At 53.8% G+C, this 13,489-nt stretch overlaps 1 protein-coding gene across 4 annotated transcripts; it reads right to left on the bottom strand.

The window, feature by feature from the left end:
• Nucleotides 1–4,623: 4,623 nt before the first annotated feature.
• On the bottom strand, nt 4,624–13,356 carry LOC104671173 (SH3 domain and tetratricopeptide repeat-containing protein 1-like). Of its 4 annotated transcripts, none has more exons than XM_030934187.1 (5): nt 12,946–13,356; nt 9,847–9,968; nt 8,978–9,128; nt 7,706–7,944; nt 4,624–5,018 (listed from the first exon to the last, which is right to left on the bottom strand). In XM_030934187.1, exons 1-4 carry the CDS (start codon nt 13,019–13,021, stop codon nt 7,799–7,801), a joined length of 495 nt encoding a protein of 164 aa, XP_030790047.1. In that variant the 5' UTR covers nt 13,022–13,356; the 3' UTR covers nt 4,624–5,018; nt 7,706–7,798. The 4 variants fall into 4 exon arrangements, with proteins under 4 accessions (XP_030790047.1, XP_030790049.1, XP_030790046.1 ...); XM_030934189.1 differs by having other exon boundaries at nt 7,706–7,903; nt 8,979–9,128; nt 12,946–13,353; XM_030934186.1 differs by having other exon boundaries at nt 7,706–7,885; nt 12,946–13,036.
• Between the last annotated feature and the right edge of the window lie 133 nt (nt 13,357–13,489).

The following is a 13,489-nucleotide window of genomic DNA, read 5'->3' as shown; positions in this document are numbered from 1 at the left end:
ACATTAATTGATGATATCATTATTTATTATTAATAGTGTTAATATTAATTATTAATACTAATCATTAACATTTTTAATTAGTATTAATATTTAGTGTCTTTATTGTCATTATTAATGTCATTGATTAGTATTAATTTTTATATTTATTAATATTAATAATTAATAGACTTATTCCTGATATCCGGCGAGGAGAAGATGATATTACTCCCAATATCGCAGAAAGTGTACACTCCTCTATGCTGTTTTTCCTAATAACCAGGGGGTAGAGGATGACATTAATGAAATTCCCGCAGTGTGTGTTCATCCTTTCGGTCTTCTTGTTTCTTCTATCCAGAGTGCGAGAGGATGATATTACTCCCAATATCGCAAGTGGCGTGGACCTCCACTGTGATATTTTCCCTCACATCCAGCCGGGGAGAGGAAGATATTACTAATAGCCAGCCGGGGAAAGGCACATATTATCCCCAATATCACAGGGGTGTACATCCCCTTGTGATATTGTTCCTTATATCCTGGGATGCAGAAGATAATACTAGTGGTAATATCGCAGGGGTTTTACACACCCACTGTGCTATTGTTCCGAATAACATGATATGACTCCCAGTATCACGGGGGGTACATCCTCCTGTGATATTGTTTCTTATATTCAAGGGGAGAGAATGATATTTCTCCCAATATCGCAGGGGTTGTACACACCTCCTGTGATATTGTTCGTAATATCCCGAAGAGGAGAGCATAATATTACTCTCAATATCTCAGCGGGTGTACACCTCGTTTGTAATATTTTTCATAATATCCAAGATAGGAGAGGATGATAAGACTCCCAATATGGCAAGAAGTGTACAGCCGCCTGTGATATAGTTCCTAATATCCAGCGGGAAAGAGGCTGAGTTTACTTTCGATATCGCAGTGGGTGCACACCGCCCCCAGCCCTGGGGTATCGTTCCTAATATCCAGGCGGGAAGAAGATGACATGGCTGACAATATCGAAAGGGTTGGACAACTCTTCTGCGATATGGTTCCTGATATCCAGGGGGTGAATGGATGATATTACTCCCAATAAAGTAGGAACCATACAGCTACCGTGGGATTTTGTCCTTAATAACCACAGGCGAGAGATGATATTACTACCAACATTGCAAGGGGTGTACACCCCTCCTCTGATACTGTTTCTCATATCCAGGAAAGGAGAGGATGGTATTACTACCAATATTGAAGAGATATACAACCCCCATGGGATATTGTTCTAAAGATACAGGTTGAAATAGGATGAGACTCCATCCAATATAACAAGGGGTGTACACCCCGCCTGTGATATGAATCGTAAAACCTACAAGAAGAGAGAATAACATTGCTTCCAAAAACACACGGGATGTACACCCAACCTGTGACATCGTTCCTGTCATCTAAAGGAAGAGATGATGATACTACTTCCACTACTGGAGAAGGTACACACCCCCCTGTGATATTGTTCCTCATAACTTGTGGGGGAGAGCATGATATTACTTCCAGTATGACAGTGGCTTGACACCCAGTCTGTGATACTGGTTCTGCACACCAACTCTGTGCCCCTCGTTTCCCATGCGTTCTCTGCACACTTTTGGAACCTCGGGGGAGGCTTTGTCTTTGGTTACAGATGAAGAGACGAAGGGTCTGAGAGGTTAAGCAAGTTTGTTACTGAAAAGCGGTTCCGATCCAGACCCCAAGAGAGGTTTCTTGGATCTCACAGAAGAAAGAATTCGGGGCGAGTCCATAAAGTGAAAGCAAGTTTATTAGGAAAGAAAAAGAATAAAAGAATGGCTACTCTGGCCGGGCGCAGTGGCTCACTCCTGTAATCCTATAACTTTGGGATGCCGAGGCAGGTGGATCACCTGAGGTGAGAAGTTCGAGACCAGCCTGGTCCAACATGGCAAAACCCTGTCGCCACTAAAATACAAAAAATTAACTGGGCGTGGTGGCAGGTGCCTGTAATCCCAGCTACTAGGAAGGCTGAGGCAGGAGAATCGCTTGAACCCAGGAGGTAGAGGTTGTAGTGAGCCAAGATCATGCCACTGCATTCCAGTTTGGCCAACAGAGCGAGACTCCATCTCAAAAAAAAAAAAAAAAAAAAAGAAAAAAGAAGAATGGCTGCTCCATAGGCAGAGTGGCCCCAAAGGCTGCTGGTTGCCCATTTTCATGGTTATTTCTTGATCATACGCTAAACAAGGGTTGGACTATTCATGAGTGTTCCAGGAAAGGGGTGGGCAATTCCCAGAACTGAGAGTTTCTGCCCTCCCTTCTGAGACCATGTAGGGAACCTCCAGATGTTGCCATGGCATCTGTAAACTGTCGAGGCGCTGGTGGGAGTGTCTTGTGGCAGCTAATGCATTAGAATTAGCACATAATGAGCCGTGAGGACAATCACAGGTCACTCTCGTGGCCATCTTGGGTTTGGTGAGCTTTGGCCGACTTTACTGCAACCTGCTTTATCAGCAAGGTCTTTATGAGCTGTATCTTGTGCCGACCTCCTATCTCATCCTGTGACTAAGAATGCCTAGCCTCCTGGGAAGGCGGCCCAGCAGGTCTCATCCTCCCTTTACCCAGCCTCCATTCAAGATGGAGTCGCTCTGGCTCACGTGCCTCTGACAAGTTGGCCTGGGTTGAGTGTTCCCTAGTGTGTGGTTGTTGGAGCTGTTCCTAGGAGTAAGAGGTATTGTCAGTAGGAAACAGGCCTCTGTTAGCCCTGAGGCTGGCACTCTGCCCCAGTATGTCGGCCTCATTTTAGTGGTGACAAAACTGGGGCTCAGAGACATCAACTCCCTCACCACGAACACCCAGACTGTGCGTGGTGGGCTGGGGTTTGAATGTGGGGCTTGAAGACCCATCATCTCCTCTGGTCCCCCAGTCTCTGCTGCCCAAGAGGAACAGGATCCCAGGATCCAGTCCCCTCGTGGCACCAGCCAGGGTGGGTGGAGATGGGGAGGCAGAGTTCCAAAGCCCCCCGGACTCTGAGGCAGGTCGGGGACCGAGAGCAACCCGGACCTACAGGCCCCACCCCGAGAAGAATGACTGCAGGCCCGGCCCAGCGGGCAGGAAGTCTGTGTCCTCAGTAAACGTGACGACGCTTCCGGCTGCTCCAGCCAGGCCGTGCTGTCTTCACGTTTCCAATCATGCGGCCTCCTCTCCAATTCCCAAGCCCAACCCACGGAGACAGCGATCTGGGGTCCACGTGAGGTTTGTCAGCAGCTCTGACCCGCTGCTTCCCGCCAGCCTCGCGGCCGGTTCTGGAAAGCTCTCTGCTGCCCCCTGGTGGGGAAGGCTCGGGGCAGGGCTCTGGCTGCAAGCATGGGATCCCAGAACCTCCTGGCTCTGTCACCTCTGATGGGTGGAAAACCAACCCAGGCCTGAACCAGTGACACCTGTGGCGCTCCCAGAACCTCCTGGCTCTGTCACCTCTGCTGGGTGGAAAACCAACCCAGGATTGAACCAGCAGATGGGTGCCTGATTACTTATTATCAGAGCTCCGCCCACTGGCAAGTCTCTCTCCGGGCCTCAGTTTCCCCTTCCATTAAACGAGGGGCTTGGGGGATACCAAGGAGGGGTAACTGCTTAGTGAGGATGGGAGGTTTCTCCTGGGGAGATGAACACGTTTTGAAACTACTTGGCGTGAGTGGTTGCACAGGACTGTGAGTGCACAAATGCCACCACATTATTCGCGTTGAAATAGTTAATTGCATGCGATGTGAAAGTCACCTCATTTAAAGTGTTTAAAAGAGGGGGGCCTGGGAGAGTGCAGTGTATGTGAGAATCATGTGGGACATCCACAGTCTCTGAACCTCGGTTTCCTTGCCATAAACTGGCAAAGAGACCGTGTGAGCTGTGTTCCCTGGGGCCAAGAGAGTCCAAGAAGGAAAACCTGGGATTCCAGGGACTGGGATGAGGGCCGGGGGCCAGAAGGGGAGGGGTATGTGGGGACGGCTGGGGGGCAGCCCAGATAAGGCTTTCAATACTGGGTAGCAGCGTCTACACAGGCGGAGATCCCTGCATCTCACTTCCCGCAGGGCTGACCAGTGGCCAGAGGTGGGACTGGCCAGGCTCGGCCCAACCAAGTCTGGGAGCAGAGGACACTGAGTGAGGGATCCCCGGGGCCACCTTCACTGGCCTGCGGCTCTCCTGATACCACAAGAGAGGTCCAGGAGCTGACCTTGGGTCCTAATGGGGGACACCTTCCTGGCTGCAGGCTGGCAGGGTGGTGTGGTGGTCAGTGTACTGGGCTCTGCGTCTCCGCCCCTACCTGCTGCGTGACGGTGGGCCAGACACCTAACCTCTCTGTGCCTCTATTTCTTCAATGGCGGACAGGGACACTAGCAGCCCCCATATCCGGGCACAGTGGCCTGAAGGTTAAAGGCAAGGGCGGCAGGAGACCTACAGCAAAAGCTCTGAGCAGGGAGCGGCCCAGGCAGTTCCACCACCGTCTCCCCTCTGGCCGCCGAGGAAACCGAGACTCATGGTGACCTGGCCCAGGTCTGTTGGACTCAGGGTCCTTCTCATCCCCAAGATCAGAGGGCTGCCATCAGGGAAGGAGCTGGCACCTAGACCCCGCCCAGGAAGCACACAGGGAAGGATGCCATGGGGACTTCGGTATGTTATTGCAAAAAAAAATTATTGCTATTTGAACCCTGCTTTCATGCCTCCATTTCCCAGAAAATGAGCCACGGGAGACACCAGGAGAGGCAGGAGACCATCCTCCTTGCACAAAACCCACTCCCTCGGATGCTGTCCTCAGCGAGGGTGGCTGGGGCCAACCAGGGGGCCCACCCGCAGAGTGGCAGAGGAGGCAGGTTGACCCTGCAGACATTGAGCACTGTGGCGAAGGTCCTGGCCTTCCGGTAGAAGAAGAGCGACTTCTCGCGGTCCAGGAGGAAGTTGTGGGAGATGGTGGCCGGCCGCTTGTAGATCTTCAGCTGTGCCTTCTTGTTGCCCAGGTCCACGGTGGCTGCCAGTGCCAGCTGGTAGTACCCGGCTGCATCAAACCGGTCCTGAAAGGGACAGGCCATGCTCAGCAAAAGGGGGACTCGGAGCCCGTCTTCCCAGAGGCCGTTCCTGTCTCCAGGTCATTCCACATGTCCAGCCAATGCTGGCTCACCCCATGAGCCCTGAAGCCTGTGACACTGCTGTGGTCTCAGCTGCAGGAGGTGGGGACGATCCTGACACCCCTGGAAGCCTTCCTGACTGTCCCTACGCCCCACTCACCCGAAGCCTCCTGTCCCAGTCCCACCCTTTCTGCAGGCAGTGGCTGCTTTCCCCGTGGGCTGTGGTCAGGGCAGATCCTGCCTGCTCTGAGCGTTCCATGCAGGACCCGTGGCTCCAAGCCACAGCAGGGGCACAGTGTTGAGTGACCCAGGCTCCCCTCTGGCCCCCGTCCATGCTGACCATTTCCAGGCCCTCCACGGGCCAGGCCAGGTACAAAACCATCTCACAGGTATCCTCTCTGTCAATGTTCCCTGAAATATTGACGGAGTGTGACTCCCCAGACCTCCACTCCCATTTTCAATGCATCTTTGGCTCAAACTCACCATCCCTGGGTTGGGATGCTGCCTCCCAGACCTCCTCCTTGACCCTCCCACCCCCCACCTGGCTTCTCCCCAGGCGCCTCCGCCACATGGGGGTGACCCAAGGGACTTCTCTAAGACCCGTGCCTGGCCTGTCCCTCTTTACCATCTCAAGGTGGCTCCCAGGGCCAAGGACAAAGTCCAAGATGCAGCAGTCCATTCCCTCACGGCCCCGAGTCACCGCCAGTGCTCATCCAATGCCCCCCGGCCCAGCCGAACACTGGACTCTGTGCTGGGTGCATGGCTGAGCCTAACGTCCTTGCTCCCAGTCTGAGGGACCTGGGACTGAACACTGACCACAAAGGTGGCCCGGGCTGTGGCAGATGGAAGCCCAGGAGACAGTGAAGGGCCCAGGAGGCGCCGGACTCAGCCGGTGGGGGGAGGCAAAGGCTTCCTGAAGGGGTGGGGGCTTCCCAACTAAACAGGAAGGAGCCAGCCAATGCATATGTGTCTGCGTGTGCATGTGAATGTGCGTGTTTGTGTGCCTGTGTGTGCATGTCCCTGTGTGCACGCCTGTGTGTGCGTGTGTCTGTGTGAATTTGCGTGTGCATTTCCATGTGCCTGTAGTGTGTGCAGCAGCTAGTGAGTGGCAGGCTGAGCCAGGACACACCTAATCCACCCTATTCCAGGGCTTACTCTCATGTGTACACTAAAGGGGACCCCATTTTAGAGGCAATTGGAAAAGATGCCCATTTACCTCTGCTTCTTTGCCAGCCTTCCAGGCCCCATCCAGACCGGCTTTTTCTCCCACTGCTCCGGACCCTGGGTCCAGAGCCTCCTATACAAGGAGGAGGGTGTGGCCTTGGAAAGACAGCCGCCCTTGGGGAATTCCGAGGGGGCCTCCCTGTGGGAAGCTGGCCTGCACTGACAGCACCGTCAAGATGAGACCCAGAGGGCTGTGCATGGGAAGGACGTGAAGGAGGCCTCTGCCCCTCGACCCCAACCATGGACTTTGGCCTCTCAGGTACTACTTGGCCCTTTCCTTCCTCCTGGACAGGCGGAGAGGGTGGCAGCTTGACCAAGAGAGATAAAGGCCCACTTTTGGGAGGCCCGTCCCCTGGGTCCCAGGCGAGCCCCTGAGCGGTGAGCAGCGTCCCTCTGGGCCTGACACCTGGCACCTCCCTGTCTGGCTGGGACTTGGGAGGCCACAGGGACCGCTTCTGACCACCAGGTGTCGCCAGCACTGGGCGGGGGCCTCCCGGGCAGCCCCAGGCCTGCGGTGGGGGATACGGGGCAGGGTCTTAGGGCTGCCCCAGCTCATGTTGTTCTCAGGCCCCCAAGATCTCGGCCCCTGGACTGGAGCGCCCTGGCCCCTCAGCCCATAAGGAGCACTGACACGGTGCTGGTGCGATGCTGAGGAAGGGCGGTGCCTGCTGGGCAGAGGGTGGAGACACCCCAGGTCTGAGTCTGCCAGTCCCAGCTCTCCACCCCTGCAGGGCTGGGGCAGAGGGAGCACAGCACCTCCCCTCGAGACAGACCTGACCCAGCAAGGTCTCAGCCTGGCTGGCTGGGACCCCGCCCCACTACTCCTGCCCTGAGCTGGGGTTTCCCTGTCTGTGAACCCGATGGTAAGACACCGGTCCCACCCCACCCTTCCTGGGTGATGTGAAGATTCCAGGTGTCTCGGGACTCCAGGAAGGAGTTGCTCAGTGCAGGCTGGCACCCTGGGCAGGCTTCCTAGAGGAGGCACTGGGATTTGGGTTGGATCTTGCAACATGGATTCAACGTGAGGATGATGCCGTCCTCCGAAATATCCTTCTCCCGCCCTGCTTCCTTTGTTAAATGCAACTTGACAGTCAAGATTCAGCTTTGGTGTCACCTCCTCCAGGAGCGTCCCCCTGACTACAATCCCCCTTCTTTACCCAGAGGCCACCATTGCCCGCTCATGTGTCAGCCTCCCTGGCTGAGACTGAGTTCTTGAGGGTGGGGCCTGGCCAGCTTGGGAGCTGGGTTGTATCTGCTAACCTTGCCGGCTCCTCTAGCTGGGTGCAGAGCTCCAGGGAGGCCACTGGGCCATTCCTAAGGAAGGCTGGAACCCAGGCCTCTGGGGTGTGGGTGGAGATCCCACTCCAAGGGGGCCGGGAACACCCAGAGCCCTGCCCCTCCCCACCCACCTTCAGGTCGTAGAAGATGATGTCACCGAGCACCAGGTACACCTTCACGGAGTAGAGGGTCTCCTCGTCGAACTCCAGTGGCGAGTTGCAGAGCTACAGGGCCTTGAGGTAGAAGTGCTCCGCCAGCTTGCCATGGCCCAGCCGGTGGTGCAGGGCGGCCAGCCTGTGGTAGGCCACGCCCTCGTTCAACCAGTCCCCGGGGGTGCATGCCAAAGGGGCAAGTGTGAGGACGTGGCTCCCTGGGGCAGTGAGGGCACAGGCCCCTCAGGAGCAGGTATGCAGACCCCGGGCAGCACCTGGCTTGCCTCCAGGCACCTGCGGTCACCTGGGCAGCACTGGCCAGTCCCTTCCGGGTTCCCAGACTCACTTTCCCATCTGTAAAGCAGAACTCTAAAGGCCTGCCCCTGTCTACTATGAGGCTTTGGCAAAGTAGGGCTTGGATGGCCCAGCTCTGTGCCTACACATAGCCACCTGCCTTTGCTCACTGGTTTTAACCAGCGGAGCCCAAAAGCCATGCAGTCCAGGTGCTTCCGGGCACCCCGGCTCCATGCAACCCACAGACGTGACATCCGACTCCTCCTGGGTGTGTCACGATCAGAGCCCCTTATCTTGCGGAGTCACTGCGTGCCTGAGCTCCAGGTCCCCCCACAGTTGTGCAAACCCAACTAGGCTGTCTCTGATGTCCTCCCCTTTGCAGGGCGAGTGCCGTGGAGCCTGCATTCAATGCATTCCCACACAGCTGCACACCTACTCTGTACTGGGCCCCAGGGCACAAGGCGCTGGGGCATGCAGCCCGCCCAGGGTTCCCTGCCTCTGGAGGAGGACAGATGACCTGTCATAGCACCAGGGGATGCCCGGCCTTAAGGGGCAGGCTGCTGGAAGGGGAACTGGGATTTCATCAGCCAGAGAGCTGTGTGGTTGATGAGGGTGGGAGGGGCACAAGACAAAGGGAATGTGCCACTCAGCCTGGCACCTCCAGGGACCGAGATGCCTGGCATGTCTGGAAGGCAGAGGGCACACTGGGCGGCCCTTGTGGTCAGCAGCGGGAAGAGACAGAGGAAGCAGAGCTCAGCCAGGCAGGGAGCTCTGCACTACATGAGAGACCTCGGGCTGTGCCCCACGGCCAGACAGGGAAGCCAGCTGGGCAGATCTGCCTGCCTGGACAGGAGACCAGGAAAATCCAGCAGCTGTTTCAGCTCCTGCCCTGCAGACCTGGAGGCTCGGCTCTGGCAAAGTGTGGGTCCTGGCAGGGCGGGGGCTCAGGGGACTTACCCAGAGTGATGCTGAGTGCTAGGGCCATGTGGGCAACCTCCAAGCCCTCTTGGGGCTCCTCCAGCGTGGCCAGCATTGCCACCAGCTTGTTGCACAGCTGCGGCTCCGCCTTGCGGTTGCCCGTAGTCACTGCCAGGGGCAGGGCCCGGTCCTACCACACAGGCAGGTGGGGTCAGGCTTCCCGCAGCACCCACCTTGCCCAGCGCCCTCCTCAGAGCTCAGACATGTGCTTGGAGCTTCCCACGCCCCAGTGACCCCTGCACCTCCACAGAGCTCTGTGCTCTGGGATAACGCACGGTTCAGACACCCAAGTTGGGGGCTGAAGAGTCATCTGAGGCCCATCCAGATACACCTGGCAGCCTCAGACCAGCCTCTCCCACCTGTGCACCGGGGGTCTGACTGGGGGGAGCCAGCACTCCTCTCTGCTCTAAAAACACATTTATCTGTGCCCAGGGCTGAGCCACACCGTGAGCTCAGAGGAAGGGAGAAGCCGTTCCCGCTTCGGGGTGCAGGCAGACTTGGGCGCTGGCCCTGGGCCTCCCACTGACATGCTGTGTGTCCTTCGACATGTCCCTGTGCCTCTCTGAGCCTCAGTGTCCTCATCTTCCAGATGACGACAGGACTTTCCACTCATGGTTGTTTGAGATCATCAGGTGCAAAGGGTAGAGCCACTGTCATGTCCAGACACGAGCGTTTCTCCCAGGCAGGGGCACTGTCAATATCATTCCCGGTGAGACCACTGGGAAACTAAGCATGTGCATGGGTGGCCCTGCCTCCAGGTGGGAGGCCTCTGCCCTGCCACACCTGTGCCTCAGCCCTCCTCGTGCCCCCCCTGAGGCCCAACCACATCAGCCCACAGGCCAGCTCACCTGGTAGAAGGACATGGCTTTCTCCCGCTCCCAGGCCCCATTGAAGAAGATGTCTCCAGCTGCCTCAAACAGCTCCACCCCAGGTTGGGGTCGCCTGTGTACAGGACCACATTCTGTGCCACCTGAAAGGAGGCAGAAGTTCCCTCAAGACCCACACCTGGGAGGTGGCCACGCCCACCTTTGCCAGCCTCCTTCCTCTCACACACTGCAGGTACACCTGAGCATTTTTCAGACCTGTGCATTAGGGCTGCCCCACCACTGGCATGAGGACAATGAACTGATGCACCCCAGTGCCAGGAGGTGACTAAGCAGCTGCAGCCCAGGAGCCCGACACCTGTGAATCCTACCACCAGGGCTAGCCCTAGCCCACCCCCCCCCTGCACTCAAACAGTCTCCGTGGCCCCCAGATTGCTGGGAGCCCATCCCCTGGTTCCTTTCTGCGTTGCCACATCCCTGCTGCAGCTCAGGGCCACACATCAACAGTGTTTGTGGGTGGGCCTGCTCCCCTCTTGGCCATGAGCTCTTGATCCTTCTCCTCAGATACGGAGTATACAGCAGGTGCTCAATAATGAAAGCTTCACCAGGCTCGTGGCCACAATTTGTTCAGATCACACTGTGTTGGGAAAGCCTCTGAAACAGCCACTATGATAGATTCATTTTGTAAGGAGATGTGCCACGTGTCGCTTGGAGCAAGTTCTCCTGTGTGTTAACTGAGTGGTCCCATTATTTGAGCATGTGCTGTATACCAGCAGGTGCTAGGCACTGTGAGGGGCCACACCTCTGGCCTCAGGGAGAAGATGCTGGCCACTGGGGGAGAATGTGAGGGAACCGGTTGGAGGGAGGGAAAAGGCACACAACAGGTGCTCAGCAGTGGCTTAGGAATGAGTAGATGGATGGATGAATGGATGAGCAGATGTATAGACACATGGATGGATGGATGGGTGTGTGGATAGATGAATGCTTGGATGGATGATGGATGGATGGATGGATGAATGGATGGAGAGATGGATGAATGGACAGATGAATGGATGGACGGATGTGTGGATGGATGGGTGGGTGGGTGGTTGGAATGATGTGTGTATGTCTGTATGTATGTATGGGTGAGTAGATAATGTATGGATGGGTGGAGGGTAGATGATGTATGTACATATGGATGGATAGATGGTGGATAGATGAATGTATGGATAAACAAATGGACACGCAGATGAATGGAGGGATGGATTAATAGATAGATTGGTGGGTGGATGGATGAATTATGCATGGATGGACAAATAGGTGAGTGGATGGATGGGTGAAAGGATGGATGATGGAAGGATGGATGGATGGATGAATGGATAAATGGATAGACGGATGAATGGTGGATGGATGGAAGGATGAACAGGAGATGAGTGGATGGATGATGGATGATGGAAGGATGGATGGATGATGGATGGATGGATATATGGATGAATGGATGAATGGATAAATGGATAGAAGGATGAATGATGGATGGAAGGAAGGAAGGATGACCAGGTGAATGGATGGATGATGGATGGATGAGTGATGGACGGATGGATGAATGGATAAATGGATGGATGGATGGATGATGCATGTATGGATAAGTGGATGGATGGATGGATGGATGGATGGAAGGATGAACTGATGAATGGATGGATGATGGAAGGATGGATGGATGGATGAATGGATAAATGGATGGATGGATGAATGATGGATAGATGGAAGGATGAACAGGAGGTGAGTGGATGGATGACGGAAGGATAGATGGATGATAAATGGATGTATATATGGATGAGTGGATAAATAGATGAATGGATGAATGATGGATGGATGGAAGGATGAACAGGTGAATGGATAGATGATGGAAGAATGGTTGGATGAATGGATGGACAGACGAACAGGTGGATGGAGAGTGGCTGAATGGATGGATGATAAAAGAATGGATGAATGATGAATGGACGAATGGATGGATGGATGGATGGATGGATGGAGATGATGATGGAAAGATGAACAGGTGAATGGATGGATGATAGAAGGATGGATGGATGATGGATGAATGGAAGGATGAGCAGGCAAGTGGACGAATGATGGAAGGATGGATGGATGATGGATGGATAGAAGAATGAACAGTTGAATGGATGGATGGAAGGATGGATGGAAGGATGGATGAACCCGTGAATGGATGGATGGACGGGTGAATGGATGGATGATAAAAGGATGGATGAGGAATGAATGGATGGATGGATGAGCAGGTGAATGGATGGATCATGGATGGATGGAAGATGGTTGGATGGATAGAAGGATGAACAGCTGAATGGATGGATAATGGAAAGATGGATGGAAGGATGGATGGAAGGATGGATGGATGGATGGACAAACAGGTGAATGGATGAAGAGATGAACAGATGAAGAATGGATGGATGACGTTTGGATAGAAGGATAAACAGTTGGATAGATGATGGAAAGATAGATGGAAGGATGGATGGATGGACGAACTGGTGAATGGATGGACGAACAGGTGAATGGATGGATGGACAGGTGAATGGATGGATGATAAAAGGATGGATGGATGATGGATGGATGGACGGAGGGATGGATGATGATGGATGGATGGATGGATGGATGGATGGATGGATGGATGGATGAACAGGTAAACAGATAGATGATGGAAGGACGAAAGGATGGGTGGATGGACAGGTGAATGGATGGATAGACGGGTGAATAGATGGATAAGAGCTCACTGCAGCCTGATCAGAGCTCACTGCAGCCTCAACTCCTGGGCTCAAGTTATCCTCCTGCCTCAGCCTCCTGGAGTAGCTGGGACCACAGGCAGGTGTCACCATGACCAGTTAATGTGTTTAGATTTGTAGAGTCAGGGTCTTGTGCTATGTTACCCAGGCTGGTGTGGAACTTTTAGGCTAAAGTCATCATCTCACTTATATGGGGCCAGGCAGTGGCACATGCCTGCAATCACAGCACTTTGGGAGGATAAAGCAGGAGAATCACTTGAACCCAGGAATTCCAGACCAGCCTGAGCAACAGAGGGAGGTCCTGTCTCTGCAAAAAAAAATTTAAACGTTAGCTGGGCATGGTGTTGTATACCTGTGGTCCCAGCTACTTGGGAGGCTGAAGTGGGAGGATCTCTCGAGCCTAAGAGGCTGAGGCTGCAGTGAGCCATGATCGCACCACTCACTCCAGCCTGGGAGAAAGTGAGACCCTGTCTCCAAAAAAAAAAAAAAAAAAAAGAAAAAGAAAAATGTTAGAGCATCATCCATATTAAAGACAGGTATTGTCTTTTTGAAAATTTAATTACAGTTATATAATGGACATGTAAAATGTCCAGTTTGAAAGTTTGAAAAATATATAACTCTACGTATTCTTACCTTAAAATTCTGATTCCTACCTAAGATATCGCATACTATTTACATAAGTATCACAATGCCTGGACAACAACTAAAATTGTGTACGAGGGAGAAAAATGAGCATGTATGCCTATTAATTAAGGTATATTTCCCCCTTATTACATAAAAAAGTCATCACGGCAAACCCCTGTGACTGTATCTAAAGCAAGCCTACCAGCCCGACAGGGTTTACCGCTGTGGATTATAAAATTGCAAGGCGAAAAATTCAAAGACTAAATAATTCT

The sequence above is a fragment of the Rhinopithecus roxellana genome, chromosome 7, assembly GCF_007565055.1.
Source record: "Rhinopithecus roxellana isolate Shanxi Qingling chromosome 7, ASM756505v1, whole genome shotgun sequence".
In the NCBI taxonomy this organism is placed as follows: Eukaryota; Metazoa; Chordata; class Mammalia; order Primates; family Cercopithecidae; genus Rhinopithecus; species Rhinopithecus roxellana.
The sequence above is the reverse complement of the archived record's forward strand: the minus strand, read 5'-3'. Positions and strand labels throughout refer to the sequence as shown.

What these genes read in the sequence shown, in the direction of transcription:
- LOC104671173 (XM_030934186.1), bottom strand. Translation starts at nt 13,021, where the DNA reads ATGGCTCACTGCAGCCTCAGCCTCTTAGGCTCGAGAGATCCTCCCACT. An exon ending in AAGCCATGTCCTTCTACCAG is followed by an intron (nt 9,129 to 9,846) that starts GTGAGCTGGCCT and finishes CCTGTGTGGTAG; the next exon opens with GACCGGGCCCTGCCCCTGGC. An exon ending in AGCACTCAGCATCACTCTGG is followed by an intron (nt 7,886 to 8,977) that starts GTAAGTCCCCTG and finishes TGGTTGAACGAG; the next exon opens with GGCGTGGCCTACCACAGGCT.